General features: G+C 39.9%; 1 protein-coding gene across 2 annotated transcripts in view; it reads left to right on the top strand.

Moving 5' to 3' along the window:
- The window catches only part of LOC145402104 (pyrroline-5-carboxylate reductase 3-like), a 100,293-nt gene extending 87,047 nt beyond the window's left edge, over nt 1-13,246 (top strand). The window contains exons 9-10 of one of the 2 annotated variants that reach the window (XR_013897707.1): nt 9,242-9,366; nt 12,249-12,261. Coding sequence is in view for 1 of the 2 variants with exons in the window: in XM_080274222.1 (XP_080130348.1) it covers nt 9,242-9,366; nt 12,249-12,315 (192 nt within the window). In the remaining variant the exon portion in view is untranslated. Of the gene's footprint in view, nt 1-9,241; nt 9,367-12,248 lie in introns of both variants that reach the window. The other variant, XM_080274222.1, reaches the window with a different exon arrangement.
- Nucleotides 13,247-13,480: the final 234 nt, after the last annotated feature.

Below are 13,480 nucleotides of genomic sequence, written 5' to 3'. Positions count from 1 at the left end.
AGTGGGCAATGAAAAAGCTTGGGTTGGAGGAGTGGCTGGTTAAGGTGGTTATGGCTATGTATGTGGGTGCTCATACCCAGGTAAGAGTGAATGGAGATTTGAGTGACGAGTTTTCTGTGAATGTTGGTGTGCATCAGGGGTCAGTCTTGAGTCCCATGTTGTTTATCATGGTACTTGAAGCCCTTTCACGTGACTATAGAAACGGACTCCCGTGGGAGTTGTTGTATGCTGATGATTTGGTGTTGATTGCAGAGAACAAAAGGGAGACGGAGGAAAGGTTTAGGAAGTGGAGAGATGGTATGGGGCACAAAGGTTTAAGGGTAAATGCAGATAAAACAAAAGTGATGATATCTAGGGTTGCTGGCGGTACTGTTAAAGACGAGGGAGAGTGGCCATGTGCAGTTTGCCACAAGGGTGTGGGAAGTAATTCCATCTTGTGCGGTGTGTGTGATAAATGGGTGCATAAGAGATGTAGTGGTATCAGAGGTACACTGCGAGATAATGCTGATTTTATGTGCGTGTCAGGGTGAGCAGGTGGAGTTTATCAGAAGTGAAAGGATTGAACTTGCTGGTGAATTTCTGGAGTGTGTGGAAGAGTTTTGTTATTTGGGAAACATGTTGTGTGCTGGAGGTGGGACTGGAGCTAGCTCTGTGGCTAGGGTGAGAAGTGGTTGGAAGAAGTTCAGGGAGCTCTTGCCTCTCCTGACATTGAGAGGACTCTCCCTACGTGCTAAGGGGTCTTTGTATGCAGCATGTGTTAGGAGTGTATTGCTGTATGGTAGTGAGACCTGGGCAGTGAAGGAGGAAGATATTCGCCGGCTCAGACATACAGAAATGACAATGATTAGGTGGATGTGCAGTGCGTCCCTGTGTCCAAGGCCTGGAGGGGCTGGGTTTACAATGGAAGAGTTGAGAGGTAGGATGGGACTCGAGTGTATTGGTGTTGTGATGAGGAGAGGTAGATTGAGATGGTTTGGACATGTGGAGAGGATGGGGGATGATAATTGGGTGAGGAAGGTGAGAAGTGTTGATATTGGGGGTGGGGTTGTGAGGGGTAGACCAAGAAAGACATGGGACAAGGTCATTAAGTGTGACCTCAGGGTTAAGGGACTGAACAGGGAGGCTGCAATGGATCGTGTAGCGTGGAGAGCCGCCATTAGGTGACCAAGGCTGACACATCCAAGCATGTTGGAGCCTTTAAAAACAAAAACGAAAACACATATGTAATGTATGTACTACAGCACAGGTACTAAGTAGTATGTCATGCATTTGGTGGGGAAGAGGTTGGGTGGGTTTGTGAAAAGCTTGGGACTCTTTCCAGCATTACCTCCATCTTTACTTCTCTTTTCTGGTACTTAGTGAGTCACGGCTTGGTCGTGTTAAGTATCGTTCAGAATTGTCATGCATGGATCACACTGAGGTTAATCAGATCACTCTAACTCGGTATTGTATTTTTGCTTCTATGTGGTCCCAGTTCCCACGCTGTGGATCAGCTGTTCAAATATTGTTATTTGTCACAGGTTACCCTCAATTTTTACAACTTTAGAGTTCAAAATGCTCTATTAACCATCTTTCAGAACTATAATGCACATATTAGACTGAGGACAGCTGGAGTACTTTTTCAGTCCTGTGGCCAGTCAGTCATTAACTGTTCAAATTTTTATGTTACTCTTCACCCTTACTTATCATTCAGTTTTTGTCACTTTAGAGCTCAACAGCTCTTAGGATTCGGAATTGCAATGTACAGATCGTATTGACAATAGTTATGGGGTAAAAGGCTCACGTGGATCATGAATCAAAGCCAAAATTATCGTATTGCCAATTTGCCACATTGCCTGTATGCCACTAGGGTAGCTGCAGTGGTTTCATTGTCCCACCCTTAACCATCACAACAATACTGTCATGTTAACCTAACCAGACAAGTGCAGGACTTTTATTAATGTTGGTGAGCATCACTGACACTACACTGCATTACACTCAAACCAGAACCGACTGCACTTCACTCAAACTGACCTGAAACCCAACTAAACTTGTAATAATCTCTACTCCATGTTATATAAGCTTGCATTACTCTAGAAACATTTACTTTTAACGAGTATACGCTCAACGGGCAACAGTTGCCAACTCAGACACATCAAAACATGAAGAGTTGTCTCACATTACATATCACTCTAAATCATTTACCATACGAACTTAAACTACATAATTTAACAAGCAGTCGTTTAAATAAAACATTATTGAGAAAAAGCACATTAAATTAATGCATAACTTACGAAATAACTACGCTCACAAACAGCAGGCTAGCTGGCAACTCTGACTCATACCGATGCGGGAACTACTTTACACGAAACTCCGAGAAGGTACGAGACTACCTAACTAGCAAATCTCCCTTCATAACAATATTATCTTTGCTTGTTTTGGTTGGAGTAGAGACTACCTAACTGGCAAATCTCCCTTCATCACAATATTATCCTTGCTTCTTTTGGTTGGAGTCTGGCCCTGAGAGCATCAAAATACATGACTTTGCATCGAAAAGTAGGGTAGGCAAACCACTCCCAAAATGCATCAAAATTTGATTCATCGAATTCTAAACTGTCAAAATTTGAGATTTTACTGTATCTGATAGAGCCAGTCTGAACGCTGTCACGTTAAAAAGGGTGCCAAATCCCCGGTTATGCACTTTGCACAAAATTCATCCTCCAGCTCAGTCTATTGTTTGTCAGTCCCTTAGCCTCACCAACTTCCATATTTCTTTTTCACACACTCATCCACCATATCCCTCTACCTTCTTCTTGGCCTGCCTCGCCTCCCTCCTTCAGATTCGCCCAGATATACCATTTTCACCACTCTGTTGTCATCCATTCTCTCCACATGACCAAACCATCTCAGTACATTCCCTTCGATTCTGGTGTCCACAGACTTCCTCACTCTGCATCTTTCACAAATCACATTATTCTGTATCCTATCCACTCTCTGTACTCTACATACATTCCTCAGCGGTCCCATCACCTCTGCCCTTACTCCTGACTTTACATTTTCATGCCACACCATAGTTTCATATCTGTATGTTAAAGTTGGCACTAACACTCCTTCATGTAAGCTTCACACAGCTGCAACACTCAAGCCTCTGTTTTTTATCAAAGCCTTCTTAGCACCAGCTACTTTCCTTCCTTGTGTCACTCTACTTTCCACTTCATTTGCACTTTTTCCCCTCTTTTCTATCACTATACCCAGGTATTTGAACTCTTTCACCAATTCCAGTCACTTTTCATTCACTGTAACATCACACAGGGAGTCACCTTCTCTCTCAGTAACCATCACTTTACTTTTTCCTACATTTACTTTCAAGGCACAATGGTCACAGACATCTACAAAACTCTGCACCAGTCTGCCAAGCTCTTGTCTGATATTTGCAACAACAAATTTGAGATATTCCATCCATCACCATTCATTACCAATGCCATCCCTCTCTCTATTACTTGTGTCTTAATTTCTCTTATTACCCCAGCCATATATATATATATTGAACAACCGTGGGGACATCACACAACCTTGTCGCACGGCCACATTGATTGTGAACCAGTCACTTAGATGCCCATTTGCCCATATGCATGCCTCACCTCTATCATAAAAACTCTTGATGGCACCTAGCAGCTCACCATCTACACCGTACATGCGCAAAACCTTCCACAATCCTTTTCTATCTACTTTGTCGTATGCTTTTTCCAGAAAAATGCCATAAACACTTTATAGTCCTTCTCACTCACCTTCACTTTCTGTGTTACTGGAAATATTTGATCCACACATCCTCTGCTGCTCTTAAAGCCACCCCGTTTGTCTCTCTGTAGGACTTCTGATATTTCTCTTACTTTCTCTGTAATAATAATTCAGCCATATACCTTCCCTAAAACACTCAGTAGACTTATGCCACGATATTTCTTGAACTCACTTCGGTCACCATTATTTTTGTACAGGGGTACAATCACGTCCATTTTCCTCTCTACTGGCACAGTTTCACTCATCCATGCTTTCTTACATATCTCCAACAAGCACCTCACTTCGCACCCTCCACTACACTTAATTATCTCTGCATACACCTCATCAACCCTAGCTGCTTTCCCATTTTTCTGCCACTTCAAAGCGTTCTTCACCTCTGAGTGCCACGTTTCCTGGCACTGCATTCCTTCTCTGTGCATCCCCCAAACCAGTCATGTTACAGTCACTTTGCTGTCCCCATTCTCTTTTGTCAGACTTTCAAAATATTCTCTCCATATAGTCCTTACTTCATCCCCATGGGTTAATAATCTGCCACTTACATCCTTCACATTCACATTTCCTTCCACTGTCACCCCCACGTTTCCACACCTCTTCCCAAAGTAACTTCTTATTTTCAGAGTAATTTACATTACTGGTATTTTTCTTCCTGATCATCATTTACCTTCTCCTTTTTCCTCTTCATTAGTCTCTGTACGTGCTTCATGATCTCAATACTGTATATTCATTTCTTATTTCAACTGAACCCATCCTGGATCCACTCTAGCCACTTCTTCCTCTTTTCCACCACTGCTGTCATAACCTCTTCATCCCACCATGCTGTACCTGTCTTCTTAGTTGTTACTCATGCTACACCACACACTGCTTTACCATTCCCAACTAAGCAGTCCTTATATACATTCCACAAGCTGTCCAGATCCATTACATTCCAATTCACTGATTCTGACCTCTTCCCTACCTTGACCCTGTATTCATCTGACATTTCTTTGATCTTCAGCTTCTTGACTTTCAGTCTCTCTCCCTACAGCTCCTCTCTCTCTTGGTCCACCTCACTTTTCATTATTTTGTTGCATGTTACCTGCCTTGCGTTTCATTTTTGCCAACAATAGACAACCTTCTTATGCATCAGAAACTTAAAAAACAATCATAATTAACAGTTTTACCACAAATAAAGGAGTTTATATTTTATTCCAACATATGATGACCAATTTTATTTAGCTGTGAATGAGTTAAAATTGACTCTAGGGATGTAATGAACCCAGCATTCAACATTTGTGGACTATACTGTACAGACATGTAAAAGGCCCAAGGAATTATGAAAAAGTTGCAGTAATCAGTAGCCACCAGTCATTATCTGGCACTTATGAGATTGCAGTATTTTTTTCATTTTTGTAATGCGTCACTTAACCTCCCTGCTGCAAGGATATATCATGACCCATGTATAGTTGGCAAGAGAAATGATCTCAGATTTCAACAACTTTTACTCAGAGAGTAGTATCTGGCACGTGTTACTCAAGGATTGAGTGTATGTATGTACTGTATGTACAGTATATATATATATATATATATATGAAGCGCTGAGTTCATTACCGGGCTAAGCGCCAAAATGGCCGCAAAGCACCTACATGCACCAACAAGTAGCTAAACCATCCCTCTATATGTTGGAAGTAAAAAAGTGCTAAGAAACAACCTACAAAGGGGTCAAAATCCTGGTCAAGCAGATATGTGCGTTACACCATCACGCCACACAGCAAAAAAAAAAAAGTCCGGTTTCGCACTAGTGCTCAAGGCGGGCGACTGGGTCCAGCATTCTGCCAGCTGTATGGTCGCTTTTCCTATGAGTTCAGCCTGTCTGTGTTCCTTATGTCAACTCTCTGTGGTGTTGAAGCGAATGTGAGAGCATTACTGGGTTATATCCCAGCCCCTTTCCTTACCGCCCTTGAAGCTGGCAAATCAGATAGTCAGGTTGCACTGCAGCTAGCCAATAAGCTGACACCTGACACTACTCCCACCAGCGGCTGTGAAGGGGTGAGGAGAAGGGACAATATTGGTGCTTTCTCATTATTATTATATTTTTTAACCATTTTTACTATTATTATTATTGCCATTGTGTTTATGAAGTTACTGGTACTCGTAGCATTTTTTTTCCAGGATCCCCCCCCCCTCTTTTTTTTTTTTTTTTTTTTTTTCCGGGTTATAGGGGTTTTATAATAATGTCTTCATATATTGAATGCTGTCATACTTTTTTATTATTATCAGCAATATAATAATTTATGTTTTTCTTGATGTTTGTGATGTGGTTTGTGTTTATTGATGATTAAAAACTCCGAGAAAAAGACACACAAAGTTTCCGACCTTTAAACTGCTATTATTGTGAAAATAATAATACTTATGTCCTAGATCTTTGATTTTATTCCACAGTATGACACTCCTGAAACATTATGCTAATATGTTATTGACCTCTTATGATGTATTTCTGTAGTTATATGTAGGATAAAAATATTTTCTTAGCCGATCGGTCCAGCAGTGGGGGGCAGAATTTTACTTCTTCACACGATATCATCAGGATTAATGACAAATAGCACAAACTAGAGGTTATTGCAATAAAGGAAATACCATAAGCTACATTAAAAAAAAATAATAATAAAAAAAAAAAAAAATAACACAAGTGATTACAGAGATATGAAAGTTTTAAAATTGCCAAACTTTAAATGCATTTTCTGGCATTTTGTAGTTTTGGCACTTAGCCCAGTAATGAACTCAGCGCCTCATATATACATACATACTGTACATATATATATATACAGTAAATCCTCTCTAATTTGAACCAGAATAATTTGGAAATCGGTTAATTCGGATCTTTTTTGACCACCAGACAAATAATTTTAATACGGATAGAAATTCGAATTAAGCGAGACAAGTCCGAAAGGAGTTCCAGTGATAAGTGGACATGAACAGTTTTTGTAGTGATAAGTTTAGTAATAAATGTAATTTTTAAGAACTGTACAGTACCTTCGGTACAGTTAAGTGTACTGTACTCTACTACTGTGTTGCAAGACTTCATTATCAAGGTTTGACACTATTTTATTTAATGTATTGTGCACTCTTTGAGTATAAAGTAGTAATACACTGTAGTGTTCAATTTTCTTGTGTGAAAGCCATGTTCTAGTGAGCATGGGTGTGATTTGGGGATAGGAGCAAGCATGAGCTCCAGTAATTCGAATTTTTGGATAATTCGACATAGGGTTCCCCCCAATTAATCTGAATTATAGAGGGTTTACTGTGTATATATATATATACTGTATATATATATATTTCTATTAGGTGGGGGTGCTCACCATCCACTCACTCGCTGTAGTGCTGCTTTGAGTGTCTGTCCTTTCCTCTCTTCCATCCTTCCTTATCTGTTGTTCTTTCATTACCCTTTCCTCCTCCTTTGGTCTTTGGGTGACTTTACGCTTCCTCTTCTGTCTTTCTTTCCTCTTCTGCCTATGGGTCACTCTGCACTGAGTTACAAGCCAAATGGTTTCCTGTACACCAGGAAACCATTTACTGTGCTGGGTGGTAACCATATAACCAAATTACGGCACCTGGTGGTACAGTGGGTAATTAAGATGCTCCTGTCGGATTGAGCCTGTGGTGGTTTATATCCAAGGGGTGGTTGGGGTTTATTGCTCACGTAATGCCACTCAGGGATGAGTGAGGCAGGTCGTTTTCATCTTAAATGTCAGGACCAGCTTGCCTAGCCCCAGGTTCCTACACTCCTCATGGGGCTACATAGGGTTGGATGATGGATGGATATATATATAGAGAGAGAGAGAGAGAGCACTTTCATTCTCACTCATTTTCATCTGACAACATAATCTGAGTCATCAGACATCGCTTCCATCAGATTCAAGTAAGTTGGTGTGGCAGCAAAATATCTCGTACCACATGCCTCAGCATACTTCTCGTAAGTGACGAAAATAATAAACAATAAAATAGTCCTCCCGCGATGGTAAATCCTCAGTCTTGCCATCTCCTGATACTGAACCACTGTTGGGACCCCAGTACTGGTGCACAAATATAAAAAAGTCCAAAACACTTATGTGCCACCTGATGGCTACAGATATTTCCTTAGTGGCATGTCGATGTGCCACCCGATGTGAAAGGGTTAATTTTGGTGTATTCATAGCCTATCTTAGAGATCAGGTATGTATATATAAATGAACAGTGGACAGTGTGAAATTGAGAAGTAAGAGTATTTATAATCCCTTTTTATTACTGTGGGCATACAGCTCAGTCAAAAGAGACACACTATCTTGCTGGACTGTGTTGGAACAAGGTTCCAGACACTGCTTTGTGAATGAAATTTTTGCCATTAATCCAGAAAAAAAATTAGACACCTTCCATATAACAATATAATACAGGGCTTTATGTACAGTTCATTTTCTGTGTATGCAATACTACTGTTCATACAGAAAAATGGGAATTGTTGAACTGTCATTTTTGACATTCATTAAGTGGGAAACTAATGGTCATGTGCTTAGACAAAAATATGGAGATGATAAGTCTCACACCCATTGCCTGTTATCCATCCATCATCCAATCCTATGTTGCCTCATGAGGAGCATAGGAGACCAGGGCTAGACAAGTTGGTCATGACATTTAAGATGAGAGTGACCAGCCCCACTCATCTCTGAATGGCATTACATGGGCAATAAACCCCAACCACCCCTTGGATATAAACCTACACGGGCTCAATCCAATTGGAATGCCTTAATTACCCGCTAAACCACCAGCACCATAATTTGGTTATATGGTTACCACCCAGCATAGTAAATGGTTTCCTGGTGTACAGGAAACCATTTGGTTTGTCACTCAGTGTAGATACATCACTTCGCCTGGTATACTCACCCAGATTGTGGAATCCACATTTGTGTGATCTTTGATTGTCAAAACTACAAGAAAAAACTTGAAAGCAGATTCTCCATGATTGTTTTCAGATATACTGGTAAATGATATACAGTACAATAAAACTACCCTTCTTGTATCATCAGGCTTACTACTCTTACCCCATAACTCATTTGCAACTAAGCATATTATGCACCACCATTAGTTACAAAGATGGCCCATTGGATACTATGATATTTTTGCCAAGTCTTTATAATATTTCAACATTTTATTTTATTCATTTTAGTGCTCCTCCCCTTAATACAACTAACTCAGAACAAATGGCCACCTCTTAAGTGATTATTGTGTTTGGCCATTCATAGATAGAAATTTCATAAAATAATGCATGAAACCTCTGTTGCCACCTACAGAGCTGATTTGCTTATTCCCCCAGTTTACAGTATCAGTTGTATGGAAAAAGGTAATATTCTGAAACACATCCTTGACATGTTTTTTAAAAAGGATTTACTGTATACTGTATTTTAATGAGTGCATCATAAATAAAGAACTTTAAGTGAGTTGGTTGTGTGTGCAGGTGAAGGGAGCTGCAAGTATGGTGATGGAGTCTGGCAAACACCCAGCACAACTGAAGGATGAGGTGTGCTCTCCAGGGGGTACCACTATTTGTGCTGTGCACAAGCTTGAGCAGTTTGGCTTCAGGTTAGTACTTCTGATGTGCATTTCATGACATTTGCATGCCACCATCATCTGTAACACTTTCATACACTGTCATCTCTGTCTGTCTTTTCTTTCTCTGATTTATTAGTCACAAGGCTGTGGGATTCTTGCTGAAGGGTACATCTGTTGGATGGAAGATTTTTTTTTTTTTTTTTTTTTTTTTTTTTTTTTTTCATAAAAATGTTTAATAAATATTATTAAAAATCAGTATAGAATTCAAGTATGTGGTAGGTGGGGGCTCTCACCATCCACTAACTTGATGTAGTGCTGCTCTCGGCTGACTGTCCTTTACTGTCATCTCTGTCTGTCTTTAGTTTCTTTGATTTATTAACCACAAGGCTGTGGGATTCTTGCTGAAGGGTACATCTGTTGGATGGAAGATGTGGGAAAATTTTACTTTTTTTTTTTTTCAGACTTTTCATAAAAATGTTTAATAAATATTACTAAAAATCTGTACAAAATTCAATTATGTGGTAGGTGGGGGCACTCACCATCCACTCACTCAGTGTAGTGCTGCTCGTCATTGACTGTCCTTTCTGCTCTTCCTTCTTTCTTTCCTTCCTTCCCCTTCTGGCTTTCTTTCCCTCCTTCCTTCCTCTTCTGTCTTTGTTTTCTTCCTTCCTCTTCTGTCTTTCTTTATTCCTTCCTCATCTGTCTTTCTTTCCTTCTTTCTTTCCTCTTCTGTCTGCGAGTGACTGTTCTCGGAGTGACAAGCTAAATTGTTTCCTGTACACCAGGAAACCATTTACCATGCAGGGTGGTAACCATGTAACCAATTTATGGCGCCTGGTGGTTTAGTGGGTATTTAAGGAGCCGGATTGAGCCTGTGTAGGTTTATATCCAAGGGGTGGTTAGGGTTTATTGCTCACATAATGCCACTTAGGTATGAGTGCAGCTGGTCACTCTCATCTTAAATGTCAGGACCAATTTTCCTAGCCCCGGGGATTTACGCTCCTCATGGGGCAACATAGGATTAGATGATGATGATAATGAAGATAAAATAAAATGTTTTCCTGTTAACAAATGAAACAAACTGGAAGACTCAAAGTGCCTCCACTCACATGTTGTGAAGAGTTAAAAACCTTAGTTTTAACTGTTGGAACATACAGGCAAACCTTGATTTACAATACCCCTGGATGCAATACACCGGAATAGTGATGGGCATAAAAATACCTCCCTGCCCTGCCTGTCGTAGGCTTAGCCCTTTTTTTTTTTTTTTTTTTTTTTTTTTTTTTTTTACTTAAATTTTGTGTTTAGGTTGATTTATAAACTGTTTTTAGACTTAGATTAATGTGTTTTTAGTCAGGTGGAGTGAACAGTGTCAGTTGGGGTACGGATTCTCACCCATCAGATGAGGTACAAAACAGTGTGGTCATCTAGGCGACTCAACAAAGCATATTTTGCGTTTGACCATTGAAGTGGCATCTGACCTATCATGGAATACATAATAACTTTAAATGAATATTAATAATTATGAAAGCCTTAGAGAGTAAATATTTCATGCACTGATGAAAACTGTGACATTCATAAATCATGTATTTACATTCGGGCTGTTCGAGGAAGAACACTTTGAAACTACAACGAAATTTCTAAATAAATGTTGGAAAGTAAGAGAGAAGAAAATAAAGGAGCTCAGCAACCAGAACTGTAGCTAAAACAATATAAAGAGGTGTTGTTGAAAACGCTATCTTGATCGCATCAGCGATCAATAAATCGTATTTACATTTGGGCTGTTCAAGGGAAAACGCTTTGAAAATACAATGGATTTTCTAAGTAAATGTTGAAAAATAAGAGAGATGAAAATAAACGAGCTCAGCAACCAGAACAGACACCTCATATGAAGCAATGACCGCAGTGGGGGTTAAACGTGTAGATGAATTTTGATACTGGAGGACCTCATCATTGCAGGGGGTGGTGAAGAATCTGACTAAGTTGCAAGAGTCAGAACTGGTTGGAAGAAGTTTGGAGACCTATTGGCCCAACTGACAGTGTTGGGACTTCTCCAAGATGATTATGAGAGAGAGAGTAATTGAAATGATGTATGAAAGCAGCTGTGAGGTTGATCCATACAAGCCTTCAAAACTGCCATACTAAATTTTTGCATGCAAGACTTTGAAATGGTTCATTTGAAAATTCAAGAGTGATATTTGTGGAAATATTGCAAGGAAATGTATGTGGAATGCATTGATTTCCAGCAACTGTTGGGTAGTTATAAGCTGGTTTTGGCACTTTGGTTTCACTCCCAGTTCATAAAAAATGCCAGCTGTACCATAGCCAGCCTTAGTTTTTGGTGTCTTCCAGAGGCAGCTTGGGATCATTTTATTTTAGTTTTGCATTCTTTGGATAAGAAACTGATCAAGATCATTGGCCAAGAAGATGGCAGGGTATAGTTAATGAATGGGTGAGTAAGCAAGGTATGGAAGTTAAGGAAGCTAAAGAACTGACATACACTTAGCATCATATGATTATATTTAACTTATACTGTAGATGTAAGTCCCCCCCCCCCCCAGGTTTTAGAATAAAACTCTCCATTTGCAAGCCCTAGGATTACAGTATAGTGCCCTGGTAGGTACTATTATTTTTTAGACCTTTCCATGGCTTCAGGTAACACATTTCACTCTGATGAGAAAAATTACAACGTTAAACTGACATCAGCAAGGGCCTTGATCTTTTGATAATCAGCTATGATTAGCCTTAGGTGTTATTGTTTTGAAAGCCAAAATGATAGTGAATAATTACCAGGTTCTGTGTTGATAATTTTGTTTTTATGTTATCTTTTTCCTATTTTTGAACTCGACTCACTCTGTTTCTATTGAGAGAAATAGAGTAATGATAATTAAAGTTCCCACATACCTCATCCACAGAAATGCTCTCATATCTGCTGTAGAGGCCTCAGCACTGAAGTCAAAGGAGCTGGGTAACAAGAAGTAAACATCCACGGAACACCCCATCTACTTCAGACAACACGCAAGCCAAGGTGGTTTTGATTAACCCCACTCAGTTTTTATTACAGAAATAACTGATGATCATAGCATTTATTACAGAAGTAACTGATGATCATAGCACTCCATACACTGCTTTTGATAATACAAAAACAGAAAAGGAAATACACAAAGAAGATACTACTTATAGCAACCATGTGTTGGTTGGAAGTTCAACATTTTTGCAGGAAACTTGGATTTAAACAACAGCAGCTGAAGTTTTAGCTGGTATTCATTGTCATATAGTCATAGTACTTGGACTAGTGGTAGAGACCTGGGTTTGAGACTGCTGTGCCTTACATGCACCAGTTCTGAATCCAATGGGGGACTTTCAGAGTGTTGTGTGCTACCTAACTCTGGCAAGCCTAACTCGGTCCTGGGTCCAAAAAAGCAGTGTAATTGTGGTGACTATTCTGTGTCTGGGTAAACTTAGAGGAAACCTATTAGATGTGGCAAGACCATAAACCACTTAAGTAAGTATAATATTGTATGTGTTTATATCCAAGGGATGGTTGGGGTTTATTGCTCATGTAATGCCACTCAGATATGAGTGAGGCAGGTCATGCTCATCTTAAATGTCAGGACCAACTTGCCCAGCCCCGGGCTCCTACGCGCCTCATAGGGCAACACAGGATTAGATGATGATGATGATGGTAATTAAAAATCACACACAAGAATGAATAATTTTGACTGGCTATTTTGCTCATCCATAAATTGATTTTCCATCTGGCAGTTGGTTTCATAGTTATTTTGTTATACACTGTACTGAATTGTAGTGCTGCTTTGGGTGTCTGCCCTTTCCTCTCATCCTTCCTTCCTCATCTGCCTCTCTTTCCTTCATTCTTTCCTCTTCTTTCTGCTTATGAGTGACATTACACTCCATCTTCTGTCTTTCTTTCCATCATTCTTTCCTCTTCCTTCAGTGTACTGTATAGGTAACTCTACACTGTACATCAGGAAACCATTTACAATGCTGGGTGGTAATCATATAACCATATTATGGCACCTGGTTGTTTAGTGGGTAATTAGGGCACTCCAGTCGGATTAAGCCTGTGTAGGTGCATATCCAAGGGATGGTTGGAGTTTATTGCTCACACAATGCCACTCAGGTATTA

Source organism: Coenobita brevimanus, chromosome 57 (assembly GCF_032717465.1).
Source record: "Coenobita brevimanus isolate Jiangsu-jjx chromosome 57, ASM3271746v2, whole genome shotgun sequence".
Lineage (NCBI taxonomy): Eukaryota > Metazoa > Arthropoda > Malacostraca > Decapoda > Coenobitidae > Coenobita > Coenobita brevimanus.
Note: the sequence above shows the minus strand (reverse complement) of the source record. Positions and strands in the feature narration are given on the sequence as shown.